Below are 15110 nucleotides of genomic sequence, written 5' to 3'. Positions count from 1 at the left end.
GAGAGAGAGAGAGAGAGAGAGAGAGAGAGTGTGTCAGTGTGTACGTATAGTAGGCTATCAGAGAGGAATAGTAAGGTGCAGGAACAAGTATATGTGATGTCAACCACTTAGCCCTGTTGAATCACACACTAGGTGTGCAGCATTCAGGGAACCCTCTGCGCTGTGCTAACCGTTAACTGCTTAAGGTGCTAAAGCTCAGGCGCATTGACAGTTTCACTATTGTGTCTGAGGGAGCACAACAACATATACTATACACCTATAATGGTGTGTTTGACAAAAAAAGTGGCACAGAAATCAAAACCGACAGAAAACAAAGCATTGGATTACCACACAAAATTTGGACGTAGCACAGAAACACCTTAAAAGGGTCATATAATGCCATTTTTGTACAAGTTAATATGATTCTTTAGGGTCTAAATGAAAAGTTTGTAATATAATTTAATAAAAAAATTCTCATTAGTATTGTAAGAAAACACTCATTTTATCTGGTCAAAACCAGCTCTGTTTTCAGCATGCCATTTAAGTGCATGTGTCTTTAAATGATAATGAGCTTTGCTCACCCCGCCCCTCTTTTCTGTGGGGTGTTTTGACGCAACACACGTGGAGTGTTGCCTTGACAACAGTTGAGGGTATATTTTAGAGAAAGAATGGCAGCGGGAGTCTCTGAGGACACATCTGTGCAACCGTATCAATTTGAACCGGAGTCGGACCCGGAACAAGATGACGGCCCCGAAGAATTCGACAATTGAGGCTCGAACAGGACGTTTCTGAATGGTTGGTTAACGTAATGTCACTTTGATCTATCTTTGTATGTACTGGCAGGGTAGAGTAGTGAGATACGAACGCTGTGTTTACTGATGTATACGTTAGTTCATTGACAGATTGAAGTTACAGCTAATGGTCATGAAAAACTTGTGACGTCACACGGTCAGACGGCTTGATTTGAGACAGGGGAAAACATATAAGGAGATTTAAAAAAAAACACTGGATGGATTTTTATCATTATATGATGGTTGTGTACAGGCACTGCCAACACACTTTTTAGTACAATCAACTTGTAAAAGTGCATGTACCATTATATGACCCCTTTAACTTGAAAGAACAAGACGACAACTATGGTGATTATATTTAAGCACAAAAGCTAAAATATAATGCAGGCAGCCAGTGAAACACTAGTAAGAAATTAGCTTAGTAAATTATATATCTACATACAAAAGTCATGTATATAATAATTTAGTTTTTACAAATCAATACATTTACTTTTTTGTTGAATTTAAAAGTCAAGCATTATTTATTTTTTTAATATTTAAATTTAAATAAATGGTCGATATATAAATTGTACACTAATTTGTCTAAAATAAAATAAATAAAAATAAAATCATTCATAACATCACAAGTTCACAACATTATAATGTACAGTATGAAAACATTTATTTACTAAAGATTACATTTAACAATATTATTAATACTTAATTACTTTTCTGAGCATTAGATGATGGCAAAGTAACTACCCTATCTAAAAATAGGGGAAATGAGAATGCAGAATTAATTATCCAATAGTGACCACTGTTAGTCAGTAGCCTATATCATCTGATAAATTAATAAATAAATAAATAAATAAATAAAAACAATTGATATGGTACCAAAACATCACTCTTTCCAGCTGTGTCCTGCCCAGCAAAGAGCTCATTCAATCAAGTGGATATTTCTTAATGTGCCCCCGAAAAATTGAAGTCCAAACAAATTCCTAAAGGAGTAAAAATGCAGTGAGCAAAAAGCATTTTTCTCTACTGTTCTCAAACGAGATTGAGAAGACAATGTGCTTCCGAGGAACATTAGCAATTCCACAGTGGGAGGCAACCCGAAATCTAATGAGGACAATATTTTAAACCCACGCTGAAGTTAAAAGGGCTGTAAAGAAAATTAACTACTTTTCATTGAGAGCAAAAACAGTATGTGAGGGAAAAAAAGTGTCTGTTTCTAGCTGGCTTTGTGCTGTGAGTGTGAGTGTTTTTCACAAAACACCTGGTTTGTGCAGCTCTCCGGCTCTTTTACAAGCAGTGAGTCACAGAGGCGTGAAACACCAGCAGATTTTTACACCGACACTGCTGACCATACATCAACATGCAGACGAAGCGAGCCCTTCACTGTACACGGCCTACGTGCGAGCGTGTGTGTGTGTGTGTGTGTGTGTGTGTGTGTGTGTGTGTGTGTGTGTGTGTGTGTGTGTGTGTGTGTGTGTGTGTGTGTGTGTGTGTGTGTGTGTGTGTGTGTGTGTGTGAGAGAATGAAAAATGCATGCACATAAGAACGTGGCACTCTCCTTCGTTGGTCACGGTACACAGAGCACATCCTATGAGTGGCCTCAAGAACATATGTATGAAATGAGAAAGAAGATCGAATTATATTATATAGTGACACATTCATTATTTAAAAAAGGGCTATAGTTTTAATGAAATTCAAGGGTATGAGTGAGTATTAGATCATGATGGTAAAGCTGTGCTCATAAGTTAACATTTGACTGGCAAAATCTGCTAAATATTTTGTATTATTTAGCTTTTTTTATTTTTATTTTGCACTGTGCTGAAGAATCTAGATAACTGATATTTAAGTACATTCAACAAGCCGATAGAACAATTATCCTGTTCCAAATTGAATTTGTTGACTCTTTTTGTGATGTGAAGTTGTGTGTGAGTGCCTTATTTGTCCTAAATGGCAAAACTGGACCTCAATATCACCAAGCTAGTGATGAGAGCTCATATATGCAGAGCACACTGGGAAAACCAAAGAACTTGCAGTAGCTGGAGGCTTTCTGTCAAGAACAGTGGGCAGATTCACTGCACAGTACATATCAGGGAATTGTGCACAAGAACCATAAAAAGCAATTTTTTGTACAAATACGAAAAACATCTTGTAGACGTATGACTTGCGACCAAAACTGAATATTTAATGAGTGTATTAATGTTTGATACGAGGAAACTTGTTTTCGCCACAGAAAAAAAATGTAAAAGGTAATTGCAACTTTTTATCTCACAATTCTGACTTTTTTCTCACAACTGCGAGTTTACATCTTAAACCCATATAAACTCGCAATTGCGAGCTATAAAGTCAGAATTGTGAGATCTAAACTTGCAAATCTGAGAAAATGTTTTTTTTTTTTTTTCAAAATATGACTTTATAACTCGCAATTGTGAGTTTACATCTCTCAATTGTGAGAAAATAAGTTTGAATTGCGAGATATAAACTCGCAATTGTGAGATAAAAAGTCGCAATTATCTTTTAAATTGTCTTATTTTGTGGTGGACACAAGCTTCCATATATGAGAGTGTGAAATGTCTGAAGGAAATATTCTTAACAGTGGTTCTGACTGCCAAGGTCCCTCAAATAAACCATCATCTAACCAAATAAACCAACACTTAACCTGCACCTTACCAGCATAAATCAGCATTTAACCAACATAAAGCAGCATCTAATAGCAAAAAATAAGCAGCTAACCAATATAAACCTGCGTTTAACAGACATAAAAAAGTGTCTAACCAGCATAAACCTGCATTTAACCAGCATAAATTCATTCTAGTCTAAACTAGTCTTGTCAGTCAGGAAGGCCATTTCTAAAGCATTAAAGTAATGGATATACCCCATGTTCACCCAATGTAAGCTTCAGTACCTACAACTAATGCCACTGATATATTCTTTACACAGTATTTTATGAAATATCACAAGATAGTATCACATTCCAAAGACAATACATACGATTCATACACAAATGAAAAAAAAAGGGACAAGCTCATTCAACTAGTTTTGCTTGGTCATGTTGCCTGTCTCACAGTGATCAATACTGCCCACGGGCCAATCAGAACACTGCTCAATGACAGCACAGCCAACGCAACCTCCGAGATTAAATTGCATTATATTTTATTACAGACAAGCTCTTACATCTCTGTCAATGTTGCAATTGATTATTAAAACATGAAATATTCATATTTGGGAGCAGTATCGATTTACATCAAAGAGACTGGTCGGATCATTTTTCAAATACAATGACCAATAGCAGACATCTTTCACGGTGGGGTAATGAGGGGAGAATACATTAAACTAGTTTACATTTGTGTGATTACTGCATAGAGGTTGATGTTATCCATCAAACAGTCGTTACAGTGCGTGTGTGTTTGTGTGAGTTAATGCCTGTTAATTTGTCATTATTGCATTGCCAACTGTAAAAACACAAATCAGCAAGATTTTGAATTGGGTCAAAATGCAGCAGAACCCAAAAGATTATTTTAAATTACCATATAATATCTTAAATCATCTTTCCCCTTCTTATTCCTTTGGCACCATCATTTTACGCCCTAACTAACTGCCTATTGATACTGTACTTATCGATAATGTTTTCCTTCCTGGAAAATTATTATATGGAGGATAGTCCAAAACATTTAGAGTACCTGGAGAGGTATGTGTGCATGCTGAAAAGATAAACAGAGTTAAGGCAGAGGAAGAGAAAGGAATGCACTCATTCTCAAGATTTCACGGTTAATGGTGCGAGTTATGCCATTGTGGTGAATCCCATGGTCAATGGAGGAAGGACAGCAATCTCAAAGTCTCTTCATTCAGTACTCTCTCAAAAGCACTCTGAGGAGACACAAATGAAGATGGAGAAACGGAAAACAAGGCCACTCGGGAAAAGGAACTGTGGTGGCAGGAAAATTGAGTGGCGATACTTTCACAGCTACACAAATATCCATATGGCTAAATGAAACAGGAAGGCAAGGTAATGTTTTTGAGATGACCACGTTTTATGCTTTCACAGGACATTTGCTATTTTGGCCCATCAACCTTCCACAACCTAAAAGGGTAATGGTGTTATTGTTAAGTACACAGGGTCCAAAATTACCATTTAGCCATAACCATTTTTTATAATTGCCTGTTTTTCCTTCAATATTAGTGACAAGCAGTGCAAGTCATTGTGTCACCCGAGATGAGTCAGTCTATTTCTCTGTGAAACTGCAATGGACCTAAAAGCATGAAGATACAGTACATCATTATTTTGTTCCTCATATTTCCGTTTTGGTGGCTTAATGTGAGGAATGTTCCACATATGTGTCACCACATGGAGTCCTGAAAAAAAAAAAAAAAAAACCTTTAGGCATCTGAGATAAACATCAGATGGAAAATGTTCAGCTGAAGTAAAAGCTGTTAGAAGACACAAGATGCAGCAATCAATTATGTTTTCTATATAGTTTATATGTGTTCGATGTGAATTGTTCACTTCACTTACTGGCCAAACTACCATTTTTACAATTTGCGTTGAGGTTAAATTTACCTTTACTCATATTTGCCACTTTGAGAGGCTTTATTTTTGATCCTGTCACTAAAATGATGCTAATTGTGCTGACACCAACTTGTTTAAGTACCCACATTCAGAAAACCTGGATTGTCTGACAGTATAGAATGTAGGATAAACATTAACAAAAATATCTCTCAAATGGAAATTATGCAAGCAAACACAAAAATCTCAAACTCAGCCTCCCCCGGGACCCACCCCTGCTGCTCTCATGTTATTGAAAATGTATGTGGTTACGAAGATCCTCCCTCCTTTTGACAAATTTATGAGTGTTTGAAAGATTAAATGTGACCTTTGTTGGGTTTTACCGGCAAACGCTGAACATACAGACTATACAGCAAATCACAATCCTCTGAGGGAAATTACACAAACACCTGTTCACACATATGCATAAACACTGCACAAGCTTCTTATCCTTGTATTGAAAATCCAGGGAAAGGGAAAAGGGCTGGCGTTCCATGTTACACCTATGACAAATGACAAGAGGATTCCATCATCCTAACAAGCATCTTCTGATCCAGCTCCATTCTCAGTCCCTGAGGATAAGCAGACCTGGCCCTTACCACTCGCTCGCTCTCATAAATACTCTCCAACAACCAGGTTCATGACAAGCTCTCAGAACATTTCACCGGGGACATCAATGATGCATTCTGGGAAATGTATGCCTTGCCGTTACAGTACTAGATACTTGTAGACACTGCAATGCATCAACGTTAACAGATATCCTGAGTAATGTTCTATTGCTCATACTAAATCATGTAGCTGATACACAACGTCCACAATATGTCCTACGTTGCAGATTCGAATCAGGGTTTTCCTTCATATGTGCACAGATGTCAAAAAGCATACTGTGAGAGTCTGTCTAAAGATACTGGATGGTAAATTAAACATTGCCTATGTTCAGATGGAACACACTGCCTTTGTTCATTACTCATGCCATCAGAGAACCTCTCTGGAGACTTCAAAAGCTACTCGAACTCATTACCATGTGCGCCTCTATCACTGAATCGGGCACAGTTACATCTCCATCTACTACTGCCCAGGGCAACATTTCCGTTCTGTGTCTCACATCAACTTTATTAAAAAAAAAAAAAACACAAAAAAACCTAAAACACAGTACATTAAAGGAAAATGACATTTAACGCTCTGACCACAGGCAATGTGGCAAACGGCGTAATAGTTTGGGTTTGTTTATGGTTTTCAATAACAGCTTCTTTCTGACAGGTACGGAGCATTTCTGAGCGTGGATGTGAAACAATAGATGATGTGAGCGCTTGAGGCGGTGTAAGTGAACATGACAGATGATTGGATATTTTAATGACACGATTTCATTTGCATATTAATGAATTCTCTGAATGAACCAACAAAGCAGTATCTCCGAGAGGAACGGATATATCTTATGCAATACCATCTTAATGCTGGTGAGGAGAACTCATTAATCATGAATGTTAGGCCGGTTCAAGCTGATTTCCATAGTTTAAGGAAAGGAGGAGGTTCAAATCCTGAGGGCTAATTTGCTAATAGACTTTCAAATAGTTTATCATACGGGACGATAAAATCAGGAGGTCAGATGTTTCTCGGCAGCAAACATCAGAGGACTTTAAGATACACAATGAGAAAGAACGTTCTGTATTGATTAATTTACAGAATTTGATGCAGATTCAAAGTCATATCTTTAGGATTTAACACTTTAAATGCACCTCTTCTTATCGCATATCAAACAAACCAGGAAATAAATGGATGATGTATTAACTACAGAATCACAGTTTCATATGAATAAGAGTGAAAACTGCAAACACAATCTCTCAGCAAGCCTATATGAACGGATACACAAAACGGATCTCAAAAGTGGTCCTTAGGGGTGCCTCAGATAATAACAGCACTCCTGACTAATAACAAGACTATCAACCTCAAATTGTCCAATCCATATCATCAGATTTATTTTAAGTGCATCACTTCAAATTGCAGGTGCCACACATAGGATCTCTTTATTCGGAAGGGGGGAAAAAACGCACGGGCAATTAACGAAATGCTAATTGGACACTTGTTTATAAACATCCAATTAATCTATCTTGGTTGAACATCTTAATGATAGTTATTGTACTGTGTCTGGGTGCACTGTCCACCTCTTCACTAAGAATCAATGACTCTTAACATAAGATAATTGCTGCCTTGCTTCTGCTTTCGTTTAAAAGAACATGCAACAATAATCTTGATGAAAGTACGATAGGACACCAACACATGATTTTAAGTCAAAATTACACTAAAATTTGCATGCTGAAACATAAAATAAAAAAATAAAACTGTTAAATGGTAAAGAAAAAAATGGTAGCTGTTGCCAGAAGCTCACCATTACAAAAATACAGTGACAACGTTACTGTACTGTTAAATAGTAAACATATCAACTTAAAACTGCTTTTTTGTAAGTATAATTATACACAAGAGCTAAACTATTACATGAGTAAAATTATAGCCTACTTTCCATGAGCCATGTCTAATAAAAAAAAACAAAGTAACACTATATGACATTTCAATAATGAAATAGCCATGACCTAAACAACATAAAACGTTACAAAACGCCCTCATGTAAATAACCGATGAAAAATAAGAAGAATAAATAACTATCGGAATAAAATTCAATAGCCTACTTAAAGCGTCCAAAAAGTGACTTTTTAGTTCCAAAACTATAATATTTTACAGTAAAATTATTTAAGCAGCAGCGTACTTACAGTAAGTACGCACTTAATTCACGTAGAATTGTTTGTAATTTAAGCAATAATAAATAAATAAATATATAAAACACAAATAACTGTTCATTAAAGTGGTACGCGCTTTTCAATCAAGAACACGACGGGTGTAGAACCAGCGCGCCTTTCATGCCTGTTGCGCTGCGCATCTCGTGTCACACACGCTTGGTATGCTCACTCCAATAAACAAGCTTCATTCAAACCGAAATGATGAGAAGGTTTCCAGACTGCTGCTATTTCATAATTTTTACTGACATTTACTAGATGCATTGCGTGCAAATTTCCCTTTGCATCGGCACTCGATTTTACAGTCGCGTATGCCTATTCAAGCGTTTGGCACAGTGATGAGACTGAGAGCATTACTTACATGCGTGCCGTGTAGGGAGTTTTACGTAAATTAGCATCTACTACACATTCTCCATTCCAAAGTCCAATTGAAATCGGAACAGTCGTGCCTTGCCCTTGTTTTAAAAAAAAAAAACTAATATAGGCTACAGTCATTATAGACCATCACCCAGTGCAAATATATTCATACGACGAAGCTTCAGAGTCCACGAACTCTTTAGGACAGCTAAATGTGGGGCTATAAAAGTATATCGTTTGGCTTTCGTAAACAGTTAAGTTCTCTTACCTCTAGCCATCGCATAGGGCAGCAGGAGAACCAGGACCGCGAGGACGATAAAGCAGGAGTATCGTCCCTTCTTCCCAAAGCGTCCCATCATCACTGCGCTTCTCTCCTGCGTCCCCAACTAAACCGGGGAGCCGCTCGCGAGTGCCGCTCTCATGCATGTGCCGTGCGTTCCAGTGGCTTCAGTAACAGGTCCCTCCCGTAGCGATAAACCCAAAGTGAATCTCTCTCATCCGCGCGCTGAGTGAGTGTCTCGCGCATCCGTGAGACTGGAATAATGAAGCCGGTGCGCGCTGGCCAATAGCGGAGGGTGATTGAGGGCGGAGGGAGCGCAGCGGCTGTCCTTCACCCTGCTGCTCGAATGCGCTGCGAAGTGACCAGATGTGCCTGAGTAAGAGATGATACATGAGCATACATGTCAGATATCGGGTGAATTCGAGATGACATATGAACAGCTGGTTGTGTTACACTGATTTCATCACAGATCGTGTCGGGCTACTGGGGGCCACTGAGATGAGAGCAACGCTGCACACCGGAGCAGAGGCGGTGACGTCTCTCGTGCATAATCTGAAGAATGGATGTTTACTTAAGCAATATCACATGAGCAAGAGTGTTAGTCTATAAACATGTAATCTATAGTTATTTACATTTCAGACAAAAAATACCCAGTTCGTATATTTTGTCTCCAACAACGAAAAATGTTTCAAATAGCCTCAGTGCCGGTCCTATACACTTCTGGGGGCCCTAAGCAAAACTTTGTGAAGGGTCCCCCATCAAAATGAATTTATTGCTATGTCAAGAATAAATAAGAATTTAAAATGTTACAATATCCCTACTTTGTTCTTGTCGTATTTTCTTTCTTTTTTCTGCTCTGGACAGATAGCTTCGTTTGGAAGCCATAGCCGTATGTCAAGATGCATGTCATTATCTACCACACTGCATGATGTCCAAGTCCAAAACAGTTATTAAATAAATATAAATCCAAAAAGTATTTCCACATTACTCTGCTAAAGTTGAATCTGCATTTATATGAGCATGTAATAGAACCGGCACTGAAGTCAAACCGTCAAGCTGTGTGTCGCACAGACCAAAAGGAGGTGAGGAATCCATGTTTAAGTGGAGCGGACTCAGAGATATCCCGTTCCTGCTCAAAGCATTCTGAAATCAGTGGACTCCAGGGGCCTGATGTATAAACGTTGCGTACACACAAAATGGGCATTGATATATGCATACGTAATCTTCCATGCACATATCGGGATTGAAAAAAAAAAAAACTGAAAAAACATAAGCTCCTAAATTTGAGTTGTCTGTTGTACAATAAATAAATAAATAAATAATACATGCCTTGGTAATATGTTAATTACTGAAAGGCTATTAGAGTTTTAGGTCACTTTATAATGCTATGATCATGTTACTGTGAATATAATTAACCACAAGCACTTTAATTATATTAATATTAATAATGGTAATTATAAGCTGCTTGTAATCACACACTATTTTTATATAGGCTGTAAATGAAAATTCAAGACTGGAGGGACCAATTGTAGAAGTTTAAACATAAATAACTAAACCCATTAACTGACCATCTAATTGTTTCTCCTCATTATCTATGGTGGTTTACAGCCCTGACTATATATACACTGAACAAAATTATAAACGCAACACTTTTGTTTTTGCCCCATTTTTAATGAGCTAAACTCAAAGATCTAAGACTTTTTCTATGTACACAAAAGGCCTATTTCTCTCAAATAGACATGTGCCGGTATTCGGTAATGCGATAAATCGCGGTAATGAATATGCACGATATTGTTATCGCGGGCACTTCAAAATACCGTGAAAAATAATAGATCCGAATTTAGATTTTTAGAACGCGCATTATAGCTTATTTTCCATCAACCGCTTAAACAAGCACTGCCTATGCTGCGCGAAACATGTGCGCACTCTGATGTAAACAATCGCCACGTGTATAAGCATGCGGCCGGTGCGCACTTCTAGTCTAATGTAAACAGTCCTCACATGGAGAAGCAGCATGGCGGAAGGAGGAACGCCGCCGCCGATCTATCCGGATCCATCCCGCTTCTAAAAGCAGAGCTGCCAACTCGACGCATTCAGCGCGAGACTCCTCACACGCTCACGCCACACATCCGTTTTCTCACGCAGAGAAAAATCGCGGAGCAAAGAGGACACGAAGACCGTCAAACAAGACAGAGCAGGTTATGAAACAGGAGAACAATTGTGTCACAGAACGTTACATTTAAACTATTTAATGACCAGCAGCATGTTAGATGACTAAAACATAAAGAGGAGTATTTTGCTGAATATGTGCACTGCACTTTTTTACATATTTATTATATTTTTACTTGTGTCATTACATAATTGTTATTATAATGAAAACCACATTATATTTGATTTAATTAGTTATTTGTAACCTTTAATAATACCAGCTGATAGGGCTCTATATGGTTACATAGCATTATGTGAGATATTTTTTTTCATGAGAAAAAAATAACATGTGGGCTATCTACTGTAGCCTTCCTAATATTTATCCAAAATAAGTCAATATTGAATCAAGATTTAACATGTGGGCTATCTACTGTAGCCTTCCTAATATTTATCCAAAATAAGTCAATATTGAATCAAGATTTAACATGTGGGCTATCTACTGTAGCCTTCCTAATATTTATCCAAAATAACTCAATATTGAATCAAGATTTAAATCAAATCCCAAGTATTGAATTGAAATCGTTAAATTTGTGTTAAGCAATACAAACAGTAGCCTACCAGTCATTGTACCATGTAATCATTGTAACATGATGTTGTCACTAGACTTAATAAAATTCAGTTTAGTTACCAAATGTTTTGACAATCACAATTACACCTTGTGATGCAAGTTTTATAAAATTTTTTACATCCCCCCCCCCCCCCCAAATCCATCTGTTTCTCATGTGCAATTAAAATATCGTGATAATACCGTATACCATGATAAAAGATCACTCAATTAATCGCAGCATGAAAATGTGATACCGGCACATGCCTACTCTCAAATATTGTTCACAAATCTGTCTAAATCTGTGTTAGTGAGCACTTTGCCGAGATAATCCATCCACCTCACAGGTGAGGCATATCAAGATGCTGATTAGACAGCATGATTATTGCACAGGTGTGCCTTAGGCTGGCCACAATAAAAGGCCACTCTAAAATGTGCAGTTTTATCACACAGCCCAATGCCACAGATGTCGCAAGTTTTGAGGGAGCGTGCAATTGGCATGCTGACTGCAGGAATGTCCACCAGAGCTGTTGCCCGTGAATTGAATGTTCATTTCTCTACCATGAGCTGTCTCCAAAGGCGTTTCAGAGAATTTCGCAGTACATCCAACCGGCCTGACAACCGCAAACCACGTGTAACCACACCAGCCCAGGACCTCCACATCCAGCATCTTCACCTCCAAGATCGTCTGAGACCAGCCACCCGGACAGCTGCTGCAACAATTGGTTTGCATAACCAAAGAATTTCTGCACAAACTGTCAGAAACCGTCTCAGGGAAGCTCATCTGCATACTCGTCGTCCTCATCGGGGGTCTGGACCTGACTGCAAGTTTGTCACTCAACCGACTTGAGTGGGCAAATGCTCACATTCTATGGCTTCTGGCACATTGGAGAGGTGTTCTCTTCACGGATGAATCCCGGTTTTCACTGTACAGGGCAGATGGCAGACAGAGTGTATGGCGTCATGTGGGTGAGCGCTGATGTGAACGTTGTGGATCGAGTGGCCCATCGGTGGCGGTGGGGTTATGGTATGAGCAGGCATATGTTATGGACAACCAACACAGGTGCATTTTATTGATGGCATTTTGAATGCACAGAGATACCGTGACGAGATCCTGAGGCCCATTGTTGTGCCATTCATCGACGACCATCACCTCATGTTGCAGCATGATAATGCACGGCCCCATGTTGCAAGGATCTGTACACAATTCCTGGAAGCTGAAAACATCCCAGTTCTTGCATGGCCAGTATACTCACCGGACATGTCTCCCATTGAGCATGTTTGGGATGCTCTGGATCGGCGTATACGACAGCGTGTTCCAGGTCCTGCCTATATCCAGCAACTTCGCACAGCCATTGAAGAGGAGTGGACCAACATTCCACAGGCCACAATCAACAACCTGATCAACTCTATGTGAAGGAGATATGTTGCACTGCGTGAGGCAAATGGTGGTCACACCAGATACTGCTTGGTTTTCGGACCCCAGATTTAGACAGATTTGTGAAAAAATTTTGAGAGAAATAGGCCTTTTGTGTACATAGAAAAACTCTTAGATCTTTGAGTTCAGCTCATAAAAAATGGGGGCAAAAACAAAAGTGATTCATTTATAATTTTGTTCAGTGTATATATTTAAAAAAAATTACCATAATATGTGTAACATGGTCACTGAAATGTTACCCATCTGTGATATCACTGTAGTCTTTAATTCAACAATTTACATAAATAAAAAAACATACAAAAACATCACTAACGTGCAATTTTACATGTGTAATTACAAATGTCCCAGCCATAAACCCTAATCTCAAAGGATTTTTTTTTTTCTCCAGCGATAATTTAGTGTGCTCAGATTTGATTTTGATCTGGTCACACTTTCATCCATAATTATTCGGACCCAAAATATAAAGTTGACATTTAATTATAAGAGTGCAGCTGATCCTCTCTTCTAAACTAGCTGAAAGTCATTTCCCAATGGAATTCCTGCACTCACTTAGAGACTGGACTGTGATGGCTGTCAAAAATCTAAAATCTTTTACAGCTCGATTAACCACCACAGGACACTGATTTGAGCACCCATAGTGCCAATTCAGAAGATTAACACTGTTAATGGCATAATATAATTCTGCCTTCAAAAAGTGTCCATAGTTCTTGTTACCAAGGAATAGATGGTTAGAATCCAGTAATGATACTGACTAAACATGACTTGTGCAGCAATGAATTAAGGGCATGATATTCATAGTGATGTAGGCTAGAGGGCCACGATGGGACCCTAAATTGATATTACAGTACATTTGGGAGAGACAACTTCAAGAAAAAAACCGAAACACTGCCTCAGTGAATGGCTATTCCCATCTGGTCACACACTCTCACACACACTTCTAGCTCCTCAACACAATAGACCTAAAGCCCTTGTTAATATGTAATTTGTCCAACTGTGGCCTGATTACTCTGTGCGCATGCTTGTGTGTTTGTGTTTGACCTTGCCTGATGGGGTTAAATGTTTAACAGGCTTTGCACATCAGACATGATGATGCTTTAAATATCTCAGAGCTCTATAAAAGCGAAACCATGGCCTCTTTCCCTCAGGACAAAAGACAAAAGTCACAGTTGTCCTTTTAATAGGCAGTGTCTACAGAGGACTCCATCAGGGGGAATGAGACTGAATATGTGTATGGTCCATTAGCTGTCCTCTAAAAATGAGATCGTGAAAAGCAAACATCAAGAGCATGCACTCGCTCTATTATGGGCCATCTAGTGTTGCTGTGGTTTTATGATTTATTTCCAGGGCTTAAATTGGATTGGAATGGCATTCTGGCACATAAAAAAAGAGAGAATAATAAACATATAATAATAACAACAACAACAACAACAAAAACAACAATGGGCATTTTGTTTGACAATCCACTCCATTTCCTGTGCACCCCAGTCCACTTTTCTTTTTTTTCTTTTTTTTACTTACAAGGGTTAAGGTGGCTTACCTGCAAATCATTATATGTCCCTCTTGTCAGTGGTAAACCCTGGAAGAGGAAACATCTATAAAAATAAATAAACAAATAAACATAAATGTATAATAAATTCATGCTGCTTTCTAAAGACTTTTAGAGATAGAGCACATGAGACATTTTTTATTTATTTATGCTCCATACACAGCCCTAGTTGTTAAAATAAAGTAATAAAACTAATTTGTTTTCTACTAGTATTGTTTAGGAAAAATATCTACTTTTTATTTCTTCTACAAAAAATACTTTCCAGATGATATTGTAATAATTCTCTCTAGTATAATGAGTCAAGACTAAATAAAACCAATTATTTAAATTAGGGGGGAAAAAATCCCTCTGGTCTTTCCTCTCATAAGACACACTCTCACGTCGCCCAGTACAAAATGGAACCAAATTCACTTGTCTCTGATATATCCAATGATTTCCAGTTTTCCAAGATATTTTGAACCCATGCATGTTGCTACTGTCTATCTGCTATAACTATCTATCTTTTGTTTTAACTCTTCTAATATTTTATTCTTGTCATATTCTTTCACTCATTTTCAGCAGAAGCTCACTGTGGCGCGCTGCATGCTGTTACAGTAATCTGCATGGGGGAACACATTTTTTAATGTCTTCTGTTGGCCCATATA

General features: G+C 38.2%; 1 protein-coding gene and 1 long non-coding RNA gene across 3 annotated transcripts in view; one reads left to right on the top strand and one right to left on the bottom strand.

Moving 5' to 3' along the window:
• The window catches only part of unc5da (unc-5 netrin receptor Da), a 225137-nt gene extending 215939 nt beyond the window's left edge, over window positions 1–9198 (bottom strand). For both annotated transcript variants that reach the window (XM_082140471.1, XM_082140472.1), the window contains exon 1: window positions 8719–9198. In XM_082140471.1, the coding sequence (XP_081996597.1) occupies window positions 8719–8809 (91 nt within the window). In that variant the 5' untranslated portion in view covers window positions 8810–9198. The remainder of the gene's footprint in view (window positions 1–8718) is intronic.
• The window catches only part of LOC309477284, a 347071-nt gene that overhangs the window by 226063 nt on the left and 105898 nt on the right, over window positions 1–15110 (top strand). The window lies entirely within an intron of this gene.

The sequence above is a fragment of the Leuciscus leuciscus genome (genome assembly GCF_965113295.1).
Source record: "Leuciscus leuciscus genome assembly, chromosome: 16".
NCBI classification, from domain to species: Eukaryota; Metazoa; Chordata; class Actinopteri; order Cypriniformes; family Leuciscidae; genus Leuciscus; species Leuciscus leuciscus.
Note: the sequence above shows the minus strand (reverse complement) of the source record. Positions and strands in the feature narration are given on the sequence as shown.